This window comes from Mirounga leonina, unplaced genomic scaffold (genome assembly GCF_011800145.1).
Source record: "Mirounga leonina isolate KUSES-001 unplaced genomic scaffold, KU_Mleo_1.0 Mir_126, whole genome shotgun sequence".
Taxonomy (NCBI): Eukaryota; Metazoa; Chordata; class Mammalia; order Carnivora; family Phocidae; genus Mirounga; species Mirounga leonina.
Window position 1 is genome coordinate 6,859,559 of NW_023270314.1, and position 21,066 is coordinate 6,880,624.

Genomic DNA, 21,066 nt, shown 5'->3' on the forward strand with positions numbered 1-21,066 from the left:
AATTTGACCCATAATGAAGAGGGAAAATCAGTCCATTGAAACTAACCCAGAACTAACCTAGATGCTAGAATTAGGAGGGAAAACATTAAAATAATGATTATAACTGTATCCCATATGATTAAAAAGCTAGATGAAAGATTAAACATACTAGATACGGTCATTGATTGATTAGTGAACTTAAGATAAAGCAATAAGACTATCTGAAATTAATCACAGAAGAAAAAAATCAGGAAAAGAGAGAAGAGAATATTAGTCAACTGTGGAAAACTTCAAGTGGCCTTCTACATGAGTAACAACTCTGCAAGGGAGTAGCAAACGAGAATGACAGAAATATTTGAAGAAATAATGGCAAATGTTTTTCAAAATTTGATTTAAACTGTAGAGATACAATTCCAAGAAGCTCATTATACTGCAGCAGAAAAAACTGCAGTACATTATTATGAAATTGCTCATGACCTGTAGTAAAGGAAGAATTGTAAAAGTGAGAGCAAAAAGACACATAAAGTACAAAGGAATAAAGAAAAGATTATAGTAGATTTCTTGTTGGAAACAATACAAGTGAGATGACAGTGGAGTAAGATTTTTAAAGTCCAGAAAAACAAACAAATGAAACAAACAAAAAATTCCAGTACATAGAATTCTATTCCCAGTATAAATATCTTCCAAATGAAGACGTGTTTTTAGATACTCAAAAGACACTCAAAATGCTAAAAAATTCTCTTTTGATAGAAATGTGCATAAATAAGAACTAATCAACAAAATGTCAAATATTTACCTGTGTATAATGGCCACAAGCTTTGGAACATGATAGGGTATTATAATCATAAAATTCAGTTTCATTAAACCAAGCAACAACAGTAAATTTTGGTGAAAATATGCTTAATCCACCTAACCAGATATTTTCTCCAACAAATTGAAAAGTTGGATGGCATCTGTATGATATTGATAAACAGGAGTTGTGTTCGAATCTGCACTTGTTTGCCCACGCTTTAGCAACCTTCGCTAAACCATCATCCCAAGTCTGAAAGATAAAATAATTTAAATTGAATCATGCATATTTGCTTGGATTAAAGCTATTCTAATGATCGTAATCCAATTTTGTTTAAGTTTATTTTAATAAAATATAGATTTTTTGGTATTATGTTTACAGTTATTCATTTTTTTAGTTCTACTTCAGAAACATTTAGTGCCCACTCTATGGCAGTTTATCTTTGAATTTCCAATACCTTGCAGATGGCCTTGCACACTAGAGGCACTCAACAAATATATTCGAATGTGATTTAAGTAATTCAAGAGTTCACAGTCTAGTAATTCGGGTCATGCAAATATATCATAAGTGAAAGATGAGTACCCATTTATAAGTAAAAAGGGAAAATGCCTCTTAGCACACCAGGAATAGAATTTCCTTAATTTGATCAAGAATATCTACCAAAACCAAAAAAACAAACAAAAAATGCTACAACAGGCATCAATATAATGGTGAAATATTGAAAACTTTCCCCCAAGATTGGGAATGAAACAAGATGTCTCATTTTTTCTATTTAAAATAATACAGGAAGTTAGTTGGTATAATAAAATATGTGAGCTATAAATACATAAGAAAAAAGACATAAAATGTATAATGACTGGAATCTGTCATTATTCATAGATAACAAGACTGGGTACATAGAAAATTCAAATGAATACACAAACAAAACTATGGGAAAAAAGTGAAATTATCAGTTTCCAGATATCAGGAAAATATACAAAATTGTATTCCCATATATACTTCAGAAACAAATAATTAAAATATAACAAATATATAAAAATAAATTCAATAAATGATATAAAAAATCTCTACACTAAAGCTACAAAAACATCACTAAGATTAATTTGTAAAGACTTAAATAAATGGATATATGTAAAATGTTTATGAATGGGAAGATTTAATATAAATAAAGGATTGGATATTGATATTTAATCCACTTCTAAAAAAATCCAAGTAGCTTTTTTTTTGGTGGAAATTGATTTCAAAATTTATATAGAAATTCAAAGAACCAACAATAGCTAAGACAATCTTTAAAAAGTAAAACAAGGCTAGAGGACTTACTGTACCAGATATCAAGACATCATAAATCTACACAAAGACATTGTGGTATTGGTATAAAATATGGATAGAAAAATATCTCAATGAAACAGAATAGAGTCCAGAATCAGTTTTTGACAAGAGTGGCAACATCTTAATGTAGGTATTATTGGCAAGATGATTTTTTAATTTAAGTAAGCTCTATGCCCAGTGTGGTGCTTGAACTTACAACTCCAGGATCAAGAGTCACATGCACTGCCAACTGAGCCAGCCCCTGGCAAGATGAATTTTTAAAATATTTTTATTTCAAATTAATCGTAAATTCACAAGAGGTTACAAAAATAGTACACAGAGGTCCTGCGCAAACTTTGCCTGGTTCCCCCTCGATAATGTTTTATGTAACTATAAAACTATATCAAAATGAGGAAATTGACATTGGTACAATCAACAGACCTTAAGATTTCAGTAGTTTTACATGCATTCATTTGTGTGTGTGTGTAGTTTTATGCAATTTTATCACAAGTAACCACCCCCATGATCAAGATACATATAACAAATTGTTCTATCATCACAATGATTCCTCATACTAATGTTTAAAAGTCATACTCACTCATTCCCCCATCTAGTCACTATCACTAATGTGTTCACCATCTCTATAGTTTTGTCATTTCAAGAATGTTACATAAATAGACACGATATGTAACCATTTTGAGATTGGTTTTTTTTCACTCAACAGTATTCCCTTGAGATCCGTCCATAATGTTCCATGTGTTCATAGTTTATTCCTTCTCATTGCTGAGTGGTATTCCACAGTATGGATATACCACAGTTTGCTTAACCTTCACCTACTGATGGAAATTTGGATGTTTACCAGTTTGGGTTATTACAAATAAAGCTGCAATGAATGTGTGTGAACAGGTTTTTGTGTAGCAGTTAAGTTTTCCCTTTTCTGGGAAAAAAGGAAAAGGAAAAAGTGCCCTAAGAAGGCAATTGTTGGGTCATATGTTAAGTGTACATGTGTTTTTTTAGAGTAAAAGGCCAAACTATTTTCTAGAGCAGCTGCAACATTTTAGATTTTACATTCCCACCAGCAAAGTATGACAGATATAGTTTTTCTACATCCTCTTGAATATTTGATGTTGTCACTGTTTTTTATTTTAGTTTTTCTAATTGATGTGCAATAATACCACACTGTGGTTTTAATTTGTATTTCCCAATGGCTAATGTGTTGAACATATTTTCCATTTGTGTGTCCTTGTAGTGAAATGTCTCTTCAGTCTCTTGTTCATTTTCTAATTGACTTTTTTTTTTTTTTACTGTTGAGTTTTGAGAGTTCTTTATATATATTCTAGACAGCAGTTCTTTGTGAGATAAGTGGTTTGTGTATATTTTCTGCTATTCTGTAGCTTGTCTTTTTATGTATTAACAAGGTATTTTAAAGAGCGAAAGTTTTTAATTTTGATGAGGTTTAACTTACTGACTTTTTTTTAACTTGCAGTTTTGATGTCATGTATAATCAAAGTAATCTGCCATATTAGGAAGCCTCAATAGCTGTAGATTCTGAGGCTTTTCCCCACTTTCCCTTCTAAAAGTTTTATAGCTTTGTGTTTTACATTTGTTCTAATTTTTGTATAATATGTAAAGTTTAGGTCAAAATTTTTTTTATTGTTTGTTTTTTCTTTTGCTTATGAATGTCAAAAGTCTGTAGAGTTGTTCATAGTATACACCTGAAGGATCTGTAATAATATGCCTGATTCATTCCTGATATTGGTTATTTGTGCCATTATCTTTTTTATTAATCTTTTCAAAGAATCAGCTTTATATTCCACTGATTTTTTTCCTATCATTTTAATTTGCAACTTATATTGATTTTTCCTCTTCCATTATTTTCTTCCTTCTGCATGTTTATTTTGCTTTTTTCTTGTTTCTTTAGATAGAATTTAGATTATTTAAGAGCTTTCCCCTTTGTAATATAGCCATTTAGTGCTATCCATTTCCCTCTCAGCACTGCTATGGCTGTATTCCATAGGTTTTGATATATTGTATTTTCAGTGTGTATTTTGAAGTTTTCCTTGAAATTTCCTCTTTGACCCATGGATTATTTATAAGTGTGTTTAATTTCCAAGTGTTTAAAGAATTTATTATCTTTGTGCTATAGATTTCTGGTTTGATTTCATTGTGTTCTAAGAACATACTCTATATAATTTCAGTTGTCTTAAATTTGTTGTTTTCACTTTATGGTTCAGGATATGGTCAATCTTGGTTAATGTTCCACAGGCACTTCAAAGGAATGTGTATTACTTAGTTGTTGAGTGGAGTCTTCTATAAATGTAGTTAGATCCTAGTTGGTTAATGGTATTAAGTTCTTCTATATCCTTGCTGATTTTCTGTCTGCTTGTTGAGCAGAGTGTTGAAATTTTCAAATGTAATTGAGAACTTCTCTATTTCTTCTTTCAGTTCTATTGGTATTCCTTCCTATATTCTAAAGGTCTGTTGTTTGGAGCATACAAATTTTTTATTAAAATTTCTTTGATGGATTGATTATTGTATCATTATGTAGTGTTGTTCTCTGGTGTATTTCTTTGCTCTGAAATCTATTCTATCTGATATTAATAAAGCCACTCCTGCTTTCTTTTGATTAACTTTCATATGACAGTGTCTTTCTCCAACCTTTTACTTTCAATCTACCTATATCATTATATTTGAAGTGAGTTTCTTGGTAATTGCATATTGTTGGCTCATGTTTTTGTTTTTTTTTTTAATTCATTCTGATATTCTCTGTTTTTTAATTGATGTATTTATACCATTTACATTTAATGTCCTTATTGATAAGTTAGAGCATAATCCTACCATTTTATTGTTTATTTTTAATTATCCCTTTGTTTTTCATTCCTGTTTCACTTTTCCTGCCTTCCTGTGAGCTACGTGAACATTATTTAGAATTGCACTTTGATTTATCCATAGTGTTTTTTAGTATATATATATATATATATATATATGTTTTAGTGGTTGCTATAGATATTACATAATTTATGTAACTTGTCACAAACTACTGGGGCCAGCATTTTACCAGCTTGACTGAAGTATAGAAATATTGCTTCCATTTATGTTCTTTTACCACTCACTCCACCAATAATATAATTATCTTAAATATTTCTTCCACATATATTAAGAACTATATCAAACAATATTATAAAATTTGCTTCAACTGTCAAACCTAATTTAGAAAACATAATGGAAGAATACTTTGTTATATTTACCCATATTTTTACCTTTTGCCTTGTTTTTTCTTCATCCCTGATATTCTGAGGGTCTTGTTTCATCATTGTCTTAGTGTTTGAAGAAATTTTCTTAGCTATTCTTTTAGAATGGGTCTGCTTATGACAAATTATTTTAGTTCTTCGAATCTGAGAGTGTTTTTTTGTTTTTTTGTTTGTTTGTTTTAATTTAATTTTATTGTGTTATGTTAATCACCATTTTATTATGTTATGTTAATCACCATACTGTGCATCATTAGTTTTTGATGTAGTGGTCCATGATTCACTGTTTGCATATAACACCCAGTGCTCCTTAATTTCATCTTAATTCCTGAAGTATATTTCCTTTGGGTAGGATTCTTGGTTGACTGTTCTTTGAAATTGAAATTGAAATTGAAAATGTTGTACCACTTCCTCTGGGCTTCTGTGATTTGGATGAGAAATTTGATGACATTGAAATTGTTGTTTTCCTTTAGGTAATGCATTGGTTTTTTTTTTTTTCCCCCACTGCTTTTAAATTTTTTTCCTTGTCTTAAATTTTCTGAAGTTTGATTATGATGTATCTTGGCATGAATTTCTTTGGGCTCATCATATCTGGGCTTCACTCAGATTTATTGTGCATGTTTTTACCCAAATTTTGGAAGTTCTCAGCCACTATTTCTTAGGATATTTTTTCTGCCCCTCCCCATCTTTCTCCATTCCTTCTGGGACTCCAGTAACATGAATAGATATTTTGTTCTTGCTGTATAGATTCCTGATGATCTGTTTATTTTTTTGTCTTCGGTCCATTTTCTCTCTATTGTTCAGATTTGGTAATTTCTATTGTTCTATTTTCAGATTTACTCATTTTTTCTTTTGTCATATTCATTCAGCTATTGAGCCCATCCAGTGAGGTTTTTTTTTTTTTTTTTAAGTAATCTCACACCCAACATGGGGCTCAACCTCATGACCCCAAGATTAAGAGTCTCATGCTCTACTGACTGAGCCAGTCAGGCACCTCCATCCAGCGAATTTTTATTTTGGTTATTATACTTTTCAGGTGTATGATGTCCATTTAAATCTTCTTTATAACTTCCATTTCTTTGCTGAGACTTTTCTACTTTTTCATTTGTTTTAAGCATTTTTATGAGTGATCTTTGAAGCATTTTTATGATGAGTCCTTTAAAACTTCTGTCAGATAATTCTAATATCTGTGTCATCTGGGTGTTGGCATCTGTTGTGTTTTCTCATTCATGTGGAGATTTTTCTAGTTCTTGGTAGGATAAGTGATTTTTCATTGCATGCTTGATATTTTGAGTTTTATGTTATGAGACTCTAGATTTTACTTAATCCTCCTGTTTTAGGAGAACTTCACTAACACTGTTCCAGTGGGGAAAAAGGAATGCTGCCTCTTTATCACTTGATTGGTGGATGAAAGTCTAGGCTTCCCACTCTTACTATCCCTGTGGGATACCTTGTTGCTACTGGAAGGAGATGGACATCTACATTCCCCTTTTGCTTTTGCTGACATCATCATCCCACTGGGATAGTAAGGGTTGCCTTTTTATCACCAGGTAGGATGAAAATCTAAGCTCCCTACTTGGCCTCTGCCAATACCACAGGAGAGGAAGGGGTATCTCAATACCTTGTGGGACTGGAAATCATGACATGGCCTCCACTGATATGATGGGAAGGTTGTTATGAGGGCCACTTCATTACTGCTGGGTGGTAGTAAAATTCCAAGTTCCATGATTGGCTTCTTCTGATAACCCTGGCTGAGAAGGGAAAGGGAACCATATTACTGCCTCATGAGGGCCAGAAGCTTCCTCACTTAGCATCCTCTGGCACAACGTTGGTAGAGAGGAGGTAAGAGGGGTGGTTTACTAGCATCAGTCAAGGATGATAGTTTAGGCTCTCCACTTAGCCTTTGTTAAAAAAGATAGGAAGGTTGTTGCTTCTCTTCCTCACCACCACTGTTATTTGTCCAGAATAGGATGGTTATTGTTTTTTTTTTTTTTAAAAAAAGGTTTCTTCCTTACTAGACTGCCTTTTTCTTTGTCAAGAGAGAGCAGTCTATTCTTGAGGTTTTATTTTCTGTATCCATTGGTATTTCTGGATGTTAGGCTTCTTTCATACTTAGTCCAGGATATACAGGAGTCAAAAAGGAAATACATGGAACTCACCCTGTGTCAATCCTTGAGTCTTGGAGTCTCTAGCTACTTTGTCTGCTTTTTTTCTTTACAACTTCAAGAGTCTTCTAATATTTGTCTTATATGTAATATCTGAGGTTTTTATCTATACTTAATGGGAGGGATAGTGCAAATGGATCTACTCATGTCAGGAAGATGATTTTTTAAATTTTTTGCTCATTGTACATCCCATTTCTATCTCATAACTCCAAAAAAGACATTCCCAGCAGGTAGATAGGTTCTCTGTAATTCCTTGCCTCAAGAATTGTGGGCATGGCAGAAAGCTTAAGTAGCTAAAAATAAAGGCTACTACCAGTATTAGAATCATAGCCTTGAGCATACAGCAAGATTTCAAAGGGAATAGTAGGATGGTAGCCTAGGAAAGTAGACTATCTAACATAGTTCTCCCAGTCTCCATCAAGATTTCTGTGTCATAGAACTGTCCTGGAATCATGTCCAAACCTGGAAGGATAGTGATATTGGCATCCCAATGGTGACTAGTTTGGAAGGATAATAATGATTATTGACTTGACTATTAAAATGATTCCCCTATCTTTTGGAACAAAGACCCAAGGTTTTTTTGTATAATAATGGGGAGAAAGGAGTCCCTAAAATGTTTAAGATTGCATTTTTAATACCCTTATCAATGTGAAGACTAAAAATTACAATTAGGGTGACTTAATGGAAATAAATAAATGACATTTCATTTCCATTTTAAGATTGTATATTTAAATTCATACTACTAATTTCATTGGCTAGCTACTTATATTTTTTGATATTTTAATCATTCATATTCCTTCAAACTACAAAAATAGTTACATGAAAAACTTTGTTTACAGTAGCCAAGAGAGACTTCAGCAGGTCCTAGAGGGTGATTCATAATTTACTCTTCTGAAAAAATGAATAGACTGAGTGATAAGTTCTCATATACCACCCCTCACCAAAAATTATACATACTTGGAAGAAGTAAGATACCACAAACATAGAATATCCATTTTTTTCACAGTTACTATAAGACAGATACAATTGCAGAACCAAACAAGAAATCAGCAATAGCAAACAAATATTCTCAAGCCAGGCATTTTCACTTAATATATTCCTAGCTATAGCTTTTATGCAATTCATTCCTTTTCCAAGATATTTCAATTTAGCTATAGACTCTGGAGGTGTCACCTCCTGTTAACACCTTTGAGAATCCTAGTTTTTTGCCTGAATCATTGGGAGGTTTTTTCATTTTAAAAGCAAAAAAAAAAAAAAAAAAAAAAAAAAAGACCAGCTTAAATTTGGTATATATTTTTTTATTTGTTAAGATTTTATTTATTTATTTATTTGAGAGAGAAAGAGAGCACTCAAGTAGGGGGAGGATCGGAGGGGGAGGGAGAGGGAGAGAGTCTCACACTGACTCCATGTTCAGGGTGAAGCCCAGTGCAGGGCTCCATCACACGACCCTGAGATCATGACCTGAGCTGAAACCAAGAGTCAGATACTTAACCGACTGAGCCACTCAGGTGCCCCTAAATCTCGTATATATTAAAAATATATATATTAGTTAAAACATAGTTCTAATGGGGAAGCGAGTAGGGGGATGGGTTAGCCCGATTATGGGTATTAAGGAAGGCACGTGTTGTAATGAACACTGGGTGTTATACGCAAATAATGAATCATGAAACACTACATCAAAAACTAATGATATACTGTATTGTGACTAACATAACATAATAAAAAAAAAACACAAAAAACCCCCATAGTTCTAATGTAGAATATCTTGTACCAAATCATCCCCTATCAAAAGTATGGTACAAGAGAAAATTACTCTCTCATTCTAATTAAGACCTAGTCTTAATATACAAATGGTGAACACAATGGCTTTGAAAGAGTAGGAATTAATATCTGATGGGTAAGGAATTATATGCATTTAAAACATGTATTTCAAGCCAGTTCAAACACACATAATATGTATAAATTATAATTATCTAGATGCATGTATAACTAAAAAAATCTATTTGCATTTTAGAATCCCAGGGACTCTATAAAGCTCATTTCCCCCTGATTGAATAATGTAATTAAACATCTTTCTAGAAAAAATATTTAATACTGCATGATCTCACATGTGGAATCTAAAAAAACAAACTCATAGATACAAAGAACAGATTGGTGGTTGCTGGAGATGGGGGTGGGTGAAATTGGTGAAGGAGGTCCAAAGGTGCAAACTTCCAGGTTTAAGGCAAATAAGTTCTGGGGATATACAATAAAACATGATGATGTGACTATACCTAACCATACTGTATTGTATATTTGAAGTTGCTAAGCAATTAATCTTAAACATTCTCATCCTAAGGAAAATAATTGTAACTATGTGAGGTGATGGACGTTAACTAAACTTGTGGTAATCATTTCACCATATATACATATATCGAATCATGTACACTTTAATACAATGTTATATATCAATAAAAAAATGGAAAAAAAAGGCCTGAAAGCTTTCAGGGTTTATTTGTTACCATAGCATCATAGTCTACCATTTTCTGATAAATACAAAGTTTTTTTTTTTTTTTAAGTTTAAGTAATAATCTCTTTACCCAATGTGGGGCTTGAACTCACGACCCCAAGATCAAGAGCCACATGCTCTACCAACTGAGCCAGCTGGGTGCCCCTGATAAATATAGAAATTGACATGAGAAATGAGGTGCTTAGTTTTCCTGGATGATCAGTAGTGAAAGACAGGAGAATCCTGTTGAAGACTCAGCCAACAGTTAGCACTTCTGCTTCTGGCCAAGTTAGAGTAGCAGGACCAGATTTACCTTCCCACTTGAAAAAAAATATGTGAAAAAGCAGGTGTCAGCACACATAACATGAGGCAAAAAAGGCCAGTGCTCCCTGAGAGTAGGGAAGCTAACAAGGTAATCCTCAGCTTACTGCCTTGAGAGAATTTTCAGGTCATAAAGAAGTACCAGGAAAGAGAGACCTGCATGGAGAGAGAATTCCAAAGATGTTCAGAGGGTCCTGCTTGAGTATTTAGCAAAGTATTGATTGGCACATGTATATGAGGAACCTACCCAAAGTCAGGGAATGAATCACTCAAAAAGGTAAGAGAAATATTACCTAATGCTCACTCAGTCCTGGGAATAGTGCCTCTTCTCACTAGCCAGACTGGAAAACCTCATAATCTTGGGAATTGTATAGAGTACTCAGAAGGATCTTGGCTTAGTTGTGGGAGATATTTATCCCTAGCCTAAACCATTGTTTTTTTCTGCCCAACAAATCTTAAAAACAAGACTCAAATGGATCAAAATGCCAGGTAACATGAATGCATGACAGGAAGAAAGTCCAGAATATTTATAGAAATACAAAAATAACCATCACCCAACAAAGTAAAATTAGCAGTATCTGGCATCTGATAAGAAATTATCTGCATACAAAGATGCAAGAAAATACAACTCCAAATGAGAAGAAAAATCAATCAACGAAAAATCAAACCAGGACTGACACAGATGTTAAAATTAGTAGACAAAGCAAGACTGAGAAAAAAAAAATTAATTAAAGGAGCATCAGTGAACTGTGGGAAACTTCAAATGGTATAATGTACACGTGACTGGAGTCTCTAATATTTTAGTAGACAATGGCTCAAATTTTTCTCTTTTGATTAAAATCTGCAGATCCCAAAATTTCAATGAACCCCAGGAAACATGAACAATGTGATACCAGGGCACATCAGATTGCTCAAAACCAAGGATAAAGAGAAATTCTTAAAAGCCACCAAAGGAAAAATGCATATGATATACATGGGAACCAAGAAAATGATCCAGCAGATTTCTCATCCAAATAATGTATGAGAAGATAGAAGACAGTGCGGTAACATCTCTAAGGTTCAATTTAGAATTCCACACACAGTGATAATATTTAGCAAAAATTAAGGAGATCAAAAGGTGTCCAAAGATACAGATTTGCAGTTATAAGATAAATAAGTACTATCCATATAATGTACAACATGATTGATGAGGAGAATGAAAGCAAAAGAAATGTGGATAAAATTAAATTTCCTTACAACCTGCAGCCCATTGACGAATACTTGAGATAGGCAGAGTAGGAGATTCCTCAAAAAACAACTTTTATTAATTTTTATTTTTTTTAAAGATTTTATTTATTTATTTGAGAGAGAGCCCAAGCTGGGGGAGGAACAGAGGCAGAGGCAGAGGCAGGCTCCCCACTCAGCAGGGAGCTACTACCCGGGCTCAATCCCAGGACCCTGAGATCATGACCTGAGCCTAAGGCAGAAGGCAGACGCTTACCGCTTACCGCTTAGCCGCTTAACTGACTGAGCCACCCAGCTGCCAAACTCACAACTGTTTTAATGTTAATGCTTTGAGAGAGGCAAAAAGTAACCTTAGCTTGACAATAGCCAGACCTCCAGGATCCTGTAAGTCCTCTTTTTTTTTTTTAATTTTTTTTTTAAGATTGTATTTATTTATTTGAGACAGAGAGAATGAGAGACAGAGAGCATGAGAGGGAGGAGGGTCAGAGGGAGAAGCAGACTCCCTGCCGAGCAGGGAGCCCGATGCGGGACTCGATCCAGGGACTCCAGGATCATGACCTGAGCCAAAGGCAGTCGCTTAACCAACTGAGCCACCCAGGCGCCCCCTGTAAGTCCTCTTTAACATATGCAAACCCTTTTGGAAACTTCCTTTGTCTTTAGCCCCCTCTCCCAACTTAAAAGTATATAATCAATTGCTCCTCACAATCCCAGTGCAGCTTTTTCTGCCCTTGGGTCCTGGCCCTGTGCTTTAATAAAAACGCCTTTTTGCACCGAAAACATTTCAAGATTTCTTTCTTGATCATTCCCTCTTGGCCCACATCACATCAGTGATGATTATGATTAACACTGCTATATGATATACAGGAAAGTTGTTAAGAGAGTAAATCCTAGGAGTTCTCATCACAAGGAGAAATTTTTATCCTTTTTTTCATTCTTTTTTTTGGTAATTGTATCTATATGAGAAGATGGATGTTACCTGAACCTATTGTGGCAATCATTTCACAATATATGTAAAGCAAACCCTCATGCTGTATGCCTTAAATATATACTGTGGTGTATGTCAATTATTTCTCAGTTCAACTGGAAAAAATATATAGTTAATAAAATTGCATGATAGGGAAAAGATTAAGGAGAAACAAAGACTTTTATAATATAAAAAATGGATAAGATTAAAATCAACAGACCAAAGTATAAGAAATGTTAATGTCATTTAGGCAGAAGGAAAATGATACTAGGTGGAAATATGGATCTGCACAAAGAAATGAAGAGCACCAGAAAATGTAAAGGGTAAAATAACAAAAGCTACTGCACATTTACAAACTCAAAACTATAAAATAAGGTAAATGCAAAGAAGGCTTGTTTCCATGTCTTCTTCACCCTAGTCTTTTCTTCACTCTCCTTCAGCTAGCTATTTAAATTTAAATTAATATTATGTATATCCTTTTATTGCTTCCTTTGGAGAACATAGCGTATACAGGTGTTTATGTAGAATGTGTGTATATTTACATATATTTGCATAAGTATATGTGTACATATTTACATATATATTCATAGGATGTATATATTTACATATATACACAAATATATGTGTATATATATTTAAATAGCATTTTAGTGACATAAGATAGTCCTTAAAAAAATATTCAAATGAGTATGCAGGAAATGCTGTATAGCAAATCCATGTCATTGACCACCCTAACCTATTGGAGATTAAAGTACAAATTATATATTAAACTAGTTTAACAATTTTGCATTAAAGAGATCAGTTTATTTTTGTTTAATCAAGTGTTTCCCAAACATTGTTGAAACCTCTCTCCCCACAAAAAAATGCTTTCCCATATAGAATAGTGCAGTTTTGAACTTTAGTGCCTGAATTGTGATTTTATAATACTTTCATTTTATTTTCCATTGGATAGAAAGGAAGAAAGCTGGAATAGATATGTTTTACAATGTAGCTACATCTGCATAGCACATAAGCAAAACTATGCTGTCAACATTTATGTTCATAATTTCATAATGATATATCTGCATGCAAGAAAAAATGCAAGGGAAATTTCTAGTGATAAAATTTATAGTCAAGCATTTATCTAAAAACTATAAATTCTTATATATAAATTTTTATTATCTATAAATTTTCAATAATCAATTTTATGCTCATTCTTCAGTAGAGTACTCTTTTGCCTTAATGTCTATATGATGGAAGTCTGCAAAAGACACCATCAGTTCAATGTTTTTGGAATTAAACTTCACATATTTATTATTTTTCATGGAAATGACAATCTGATATTCAAATGTTGATTTCACTATTTACATCCTTGTAGAACATTCTTAAAAATGAATACTACACATGTAGTACTGTTTCAACCTTGAGTTCATAAAATGTAAAAGGTAAGAGGACAAGAAAATCTCCATCCCTGTGCTATTTCTTTTATATGAAGTATCTTGGTTGTGCGGTTTGGGAAGTACTAGCCAAAATATGGTGGTGGGGTGGGGAAAGCTGTGAGAAGTTGCGAAGTACACTTATCAAGCCTTAGTGATGAAGACCAAGCAACTCCCAAACACCTCCCCTCTAGACCCACCACCCTCCACCCCTTCCCCCCCCCCCCACCCCCCTTCTTCTTCCCCCCCCGCTCCCCCCCCCCCCCCCAAAGGGAGCTAAGCCTTGGCAAGATACAGCTTCAAGTTTTCCTTTTTCGTCCACTCTTATCGCTACCCTGGAGGATAGCCCGGCTAAGGCGTGATTCTTAACGGCATGCTGAAAGTCCAGATTAAATTCATACAAATGAGTCTATCAAATTTAGCTCCCAGATACCTTAGGATGAACCAGAGAAATCAGATCCCAGCCGGTTCTTTCTCACCATGTATTTCATGTCAGCCGCGGGGGGCCAGACTTTGCTACGCATTTCGTTATGAGCCTTGATGCACTGGTCTTTAAAACTCTGGTCTTCGATAGAGGGGACTTTAGTAGACGATTTACTGGCTACCAGACAGAGACCTAACGTCCATAAGCAACTCAGTTTTTTCCTCAGAACCATGGCGGGATGCAAAGTATGCTCTGACTGCGTGGACCAGTAACGGTTCTGCCAGCCAATCTTCCTTGGCCCCTGGGGACCACGCTCTCTGCTGGCTCCATCCTCCCACAGAAGCTCGAGCTCAGCGTGGGGATGCTCAGCAGGCTGGCCCCCAGAGCGCAGGGCCAGAACCTGAGGCAAGACAAGGCAGCAGGATTAGCCCATCACAAAGCCCTGGGCTACAGGAGAAAAGCCTGAGTCGCTGTCTGGTGCAGGGTTTTAACCATCCAGGGCGCTTTCTGCGGACCCAATCCAGAATCACTTCGGAGGGCCCCTGAATTGCAATCCAGATTGCAACAAATAGGCGGCACAGTGTTATGTAAAAAGGCAACATGTATTAGATGCTGAAAACGGACCAGGCCTGTACAAAACTCTCTATATTAGTTACACATACTCAGCTTTAATATATAGTTTTATTGTTTTAAATAAACTGCAGCATTATACTGCCCATATCTCCAGAAATTGGTAATAAAGCAAGAATAGGCATTTTGTATACTCCACATAGTGTGATTATTGCTTTGCGGAACATTTAATAATTTGCATTTGTTTTCTCATTTGGAGACAGACTGCCTAGAAGGATAAAAATAGAGAGGTGCAGCCAAGTAGTTCCTCTGGACAAAATCTCATACTTAATATCTGAGTATGGAACAAACCTATGGTTTGGTTACTAGTAAACTTCTGAGAAAGGATAGCTTTAGTGGGCATTCTAAAGACTAAGGCAGAGTACATTTGATCTTGTTTTACCTACATTGCAATATAAACCAACTTCATTTAGCTTAATATTTTAAATCCATTATATCAGTTGTTATTTAATAACAAACCAGCATTTTGTGTGTGTAACATTAAATGACATTTTCCAGTATTTCTGTGTTTCAAATAAATATCTTTATTTGATGATTTGAGGTTGCTTACAATGCCATTTAATTCAAGTAAATACATATTTATATCTACTGAATATTCCAGTCGATAAATCTTGCCACTAAAAAAAAACTTTGATGCAACTAGTTACCATTTTTAAATAGAAAATAGAAAATTAGGGGGTGCCTTGCTGGCTCAGTCGGTGGAGCATGTGACTCTTGATCTTGCGGTTGTGGGTTCAAGCCCCATGTTGGGTATAGAGATTACTTAAAAATAAAATCTTAAAAAAGAAAAAAGAAAGCAGAAAATTAAATTATAAAATGGGAGAAAAATACAAGGATCTTAATGGAAATTCTATTGAGTAGTGGAGAAAATATTTGTCAGCCTCCGCTGATGGAAAATTGCAATATATGTGACTTTAGCATTACTTACAGAGTTCAAACTGAGCTTTTTATATCCCACACCCCAATCTGGATCCTTCCACAATTTCCCTATCTCAATTAATTACAGCTTCATCTTTTTGATTTCAGGCCCCAAACTTTGGAGGCTTTGGTCTCTTAGCAAATTCTCTTGCCTTTGTCTTTTTATTTTCAGAACTTGATCACTGCTCAGCATTTGAAATGGTACTCCTTGATTTCATGGATAATTGCAATGGCTTCCTGGTGGAGTTTCCTTCTCCTGCTCCTAACCTATAGTTTATTCTCAAGACAGCAGTCAGAGGGATTGTATATAATCTTTAGCATACTTAAATACTTTTGAGTGTCTCTTATATTCTAGGCATTATTTCTGATGCTTGGGATTACAACCATAAGAAATAAAACAAAACAATCTGCCTTTCTGGAATTCTAGTGAAGGGAGGCAGAGAATAAATGATAAACATAATAAATAAATTCTATAGCATGATAAACCTGATAATATATACGGAAAAAATAAATCAGGCTAAGGACTTTGGGAGCACTGGGGTGGGTGTGGAGGTGAGGGTGGCAGGTTGTGATTTCAAATAGGGTGATCAGTGCAGATGTCTTTGAGATGGTGACTTCTGAGCAAATACTTGAAGGGGATGCAAGAGGGACGCATATGGCTACTGGAGGAAGAGTGTTCGAGGAAGAAGGAGTTCAAATACAGGATGGAACTATAATACTTGGCAAAAGTCATGTGGAAGATGGGAGAGCTTACTGATTATAGCTGAACTATTCTAAGGTCCTTATATTCCTGGGGAAGAGTAGAAATATGGAGTAATTTTGACTTTGTTAAGTGATGCATACATGTTAAACATTTAAGAATCACTATTAAAAAAATAAGAATACCAAACCATAGAGGGAAAACAATTTTTTGAGCATTTCTAGGACCTCATTCAATTGTCTCTATGTATACTTATCTTCATATTCATGTATTTAAAAACAAATTCTCAACACAACATCCAAAATGATCCTATTAAATCTAAGTCAGATCACTCCTCTGCTCAAAACCTCCCAACTGATGGCTTTCCATGGCAGTCAAAACAAAATCCCAAGGTTATCCTCACTATTACCTTCAAGGCCCTAACTGAAGAGGCCCTTTTCTGATCTCATCTACTTCCTTTCCCCTCCTTTTCTCTCCTCCAGATACTCTGGCCCCTTTATTGTTCCTTAAAAAAAGTGAAGGTCCTGCTGCCTCAGGGCATTTGCTCACTTCTTTTGCTTAGAACTCCTTCTTCCAGAAAGCTACATGGCTAGTTTCTAATCTCTTTGAAATATTTGCTCAAATGTCATCTTTTCAAAAGACCTCACAGTGGTATTTTACATTACCCATCCTACACCTATCACTTCCTATTGTCCTTTTTCTGCCTTATATTTCCCCATAACCCTTATCCTCATATCATATGTAATTTATTTACATTTTCATTTCTCTCTTCAATTGAGTGGAAGCCCCATGAGGCAGGGATTACTTATTATTATTATTTTTACTCCTGTATCCCCAGCATCTCAAAAGAGTTCAATATTTGATGAACAAATTAATAAATGAATCTTTTAAGACCCAAATCATTAGTTCCTTTTATGAAGTCCTCCAATTAGAAGGAATCTTTTGTCATTAAATCACTTCATGATCCTATATCTGATTACTTTATTTCTCTTTTCCCCTCTGTATTAGAGTTATCCAGAGAAACAGAACTAATAGACATATATTCCCACCCCACTCCCTTTTACACACACAGGTACATACACACAGATTTTAAAGAAATTGACTCCCACAATCGTAGGAGCTAGCAAGCCTAAAATCTGTAGGACAAGCTGACAGGCTGAAGATTGGGGTAAGAGTTGATGTTGTAGTCTTGAGTCTGAAGGCTAGAAACTCAGGCAGAATTTCTATGTTGCACTCTGGAAGCAGAATGCTCTGGGAACCTTGTCCTTTGGGCGTACTTTTGGAGACTTCACCACAAATGCAAGATTGATTAACTCTGTGGCCGTGGTTGATTAATTCAACCTCTAGCCCCTGTCACCTCCTAGGAGGCCTGAGGGTGGGACTAAAACTTTGAACTCCAATCACAGGCTTGGCTTCACTGGCAGCCAGCCTCCATCCATAAGTGATTTCTAAGATTCACCTCATTAAAATAACAAAAGAATGTTCCTTGCTCTTAACATTTAGGAAAATTCCAAGGGTTTTAGGAGCTCTGTGCCAGAAACAGGGAGGAAGATCAAATATATATTTCTTATGATAAATCACAATATCACAGCCTCCCCTCTTTCCAAAACCCTCTGATGACTTTCTGTCACACTTATAAAATCCAAAATCCTAGGTTTGGTCCACAAGGCACAATTTAGTCTGACCATGGCTAATCTCTGCCCTCTGGTCTACATTCTCCACTAGCTCACCTGGCCTCAGCCACATCTATCTGCTTGAAAAGGATGCTCTATCCCCAAGCCTTTTGCACTTGCTGTTCTCTTTGTCTGCAGAATTCCCCTCAGCAAAGCCATACATGATCCTACAATTTGTCCTTTCTGTCAGTGTCTCTCCAGTAACCTGTTGTATTTTTCTTCACATTAATTGCTACCTGAGATGATATTATTTATTTATCTAATGTTTGTCGCCTCGGATTTTAACCTTCACTGAAACAATGTTTTTTTTTTTTGTTTGTTTGTTTGTTTTAAAGATTTTATTTATTTATCTGAGCCAGAGAGAATGAGAGAGACAGAGAGCACATGAAAGGGGGGAGGGTCAGGGGGAGAAGCAGGCTCCCTGCGGAGCAGGGAGCCCGATGCGGGACTCGATCCAGGGACTCCAGGATCATGACCTGAGCCGAAGGCAGTCACTTAACCAACTGAGCCACCCAGGTGCCCTGAAACAATGGTTTTATTTGCTTTATTGCTATATCTATCTATAGATCCCAGAACAGCTACTGAACACTTATGCCCTCAATAAATATTATTAATTAGGAAATGAGCACTCCTTAACTTTCTAATAATGTTGTATACAATTGTAAGCTTCTTTAAGAACTATCTTATTCATCACATACATACTAGAGGCTCAATAAATATTTTAAACTCAGTTTGAAAGGCAGTAAATACTAGGTTGGCTTATATACTTTACTTTTTCTAACACTGGATATATTTGCAGATAGTAGGTGTCCAATGGATGTTTGTTGACCTTCAAATGCAGATTATTTTAGATCTGCAAATAATCTAGGTTAACACATGGCTAATTTAGTATTGTTTTGTGTATGAAGAAATTAATTGGCTGTAATAACAGCAGAACTTTTATGATTAATTATTTTGAAAATTGGCAAAAATGTACAATTTATATGTATGGGCTAAAGGCAGGCCACCCCCAAAATGTGCCACTTTGTTATACTGATTATTTTAAATAAAAGTTACTTAAAAAACAGCCAATGAAGAACACTCCTACCTGCTCCCTGCCTTGTTTCCAGAAAGCAAGAAATAAATGTCCCATGTGAAAGGACCCTTCCTATATCAGGACGTAAGAGACATCTTTATCACCAGAGAGGAAATTTAGAGCCCAGAAGGCTGCATAAACCACCCTTGTTACTTTTTACTAATATACTATCCCAGCCCAAATTCTGCTTAGAATAATTTACTAAAGTCCCAAAGTTAAGTTTTCTTTGTTTTCTCAATACTTCACAGATTTATTGTCTCTTGGTCCAAAAAGTATAAAAACTGCCTGCTTTGGTCATTTCTTTAGGTCTCAATTTCATTATTGGGCCCCTGTGTGCACATGCCTTATCTTTTTCCCTTTTGTCTGTCTTGTGTCAGTTTAATTCTTAAACCAGCTGGAAGAACTCAAAGGGTAAGAGGAAAATGTGTTTCTCCTCTCTATATATAATCAATAATAATCCAGTATTATTGCTTTTGTAATAGACACAATGTCTGGATTGTGTAAATGTGCTTTTTAGACCATAATCTTAACGGCTTAGAGAACTATATTCAGGAATACTGAAGCAATTTAGGTGTAATAAGCTTAAGTGCCAGGAAGGATACGTCTTCATGTTATTTTCTTGAATATTTATCTGTGGAATGGGCAAGGTTAGTTGGGCATTGGAATTGTTTAAGTTCTTTAAAAACTTTTTACAATTTGAAGTTGAGTTTTTTGTTTCATTTTTACTTTCATTTTCCAGTTTAATTTTGCTTTTCTTTCTGTGAGGGGGGAATGGGTGGATGAATTTTATATAAGGAAGAAATAGAAGGAGTTAATTACCTTATACACATTGCAATACAAATATATATATTTGTATTTTTACTACAAAACTGACTCCAACCTGCAAATTTAAATATATACATTTTAGGGAAGCTAACTTTGAAAAGACTCTCTAGATTAGAAAAACAACTTGATTTTGTGGTTGGAGAACTGGATTAGGCTTCAGAGGGTCTTAGTTCTACTTTGAGTATCTGACACTTGGCTGTGTAATTCAGAAAGTTATGGGTATATTACAGTGGAATGGAACCTAAGAAATATCTCAAACCAGACCATTCCTTTTATTGATGAGTTGATGACCAAAGACATTGTATGCAGAGCAAAGAATAAAATGGAAATTTCCTGACTCCCAGGCTTGTTCCCTTTCCATTGTATTAGAATTTTCATTTATATCTCTATACATCTATATATTTATGTATATATAATTATATATCTCTCTATAATACTATAAAGCGGTCTTGTCTTTTTAAATAATTGCAAGTTCCTTGAGAGTGGATATTACAACATAATTTTTTCCCCTCATTACATCTCTCTGGGATCTGAACTCCTGGTAGATGCTCTATAAAATATGTTAAATAGAACTCACTTAAAGAAGAATTATACAACAGCCGTCTGGATCCGGGCCGGGCTTTGGCTCTCTCTCTCTGAGTCGAAGAAGCCCAGATGAGTGAGTCCTCTTCCAGATCCCCGCCGGGATTTAGAGACGCCCCGGAACTAGTCCCCGGACGAGGCTCAGAGGCCGCTACAAGGGTTTCAACACCGCCCTCCGGTAAGTACCTCGGCTGGGTAGCTCGCGGCGCGGGCCGGGTTGTCGGAGAAACGACCCTACACAGCATGGGGCAGGAGGTGGCGTGGAAGGAACGAAAGATTTGGGCCGACGATCATCTCTTCTCTGGAAGGGAGAGAGGGTTTGGCGGCCCGGCGTGGG

General features: G+C 35.3%; 2 protein-coding genes across 2 annotated transcripts in view; one reads left to right on the top strand and one right to left on the bottom strand.

Annotated features, from left to right (window-relative positions):
• GLIPR1L1 (GLIPR1 like 1) overlaps nucleotides 1-14,558 on the bottom strand; it is a 30,907-nt gene extending 16,349 nt beyond the window's left edge. The window contains 2 exon segments of the mRNA XM_035002879.1: nucleotides 776-1,021; nucleotides 14,382-14,558. Coding sequence (XP_034858770.1) covers nucleotides 776-1,021; nucleotides 14,382-14,558 — 423 coding nt within the window.
• A 6,087-nt stretch (nucleotides 14,559-20,645) lies between these two features.
• The window catches only part of CAPS2 (calcyphosine 2), a 46,238-nt gene continuing 45,817 nt past the window's right edge, over nucleotides 20,646-21,066 (top strand). Inside the window, exon 1 of the mRNA XM_035002115.1 lies at nucleotides 20,646-20,907. The gene's annotated coding sequence lies outside the window, so the exon portion shown is untranslated. The remainder of the gene's footprint in view (nucleotides 20,908-21,066) is intronic.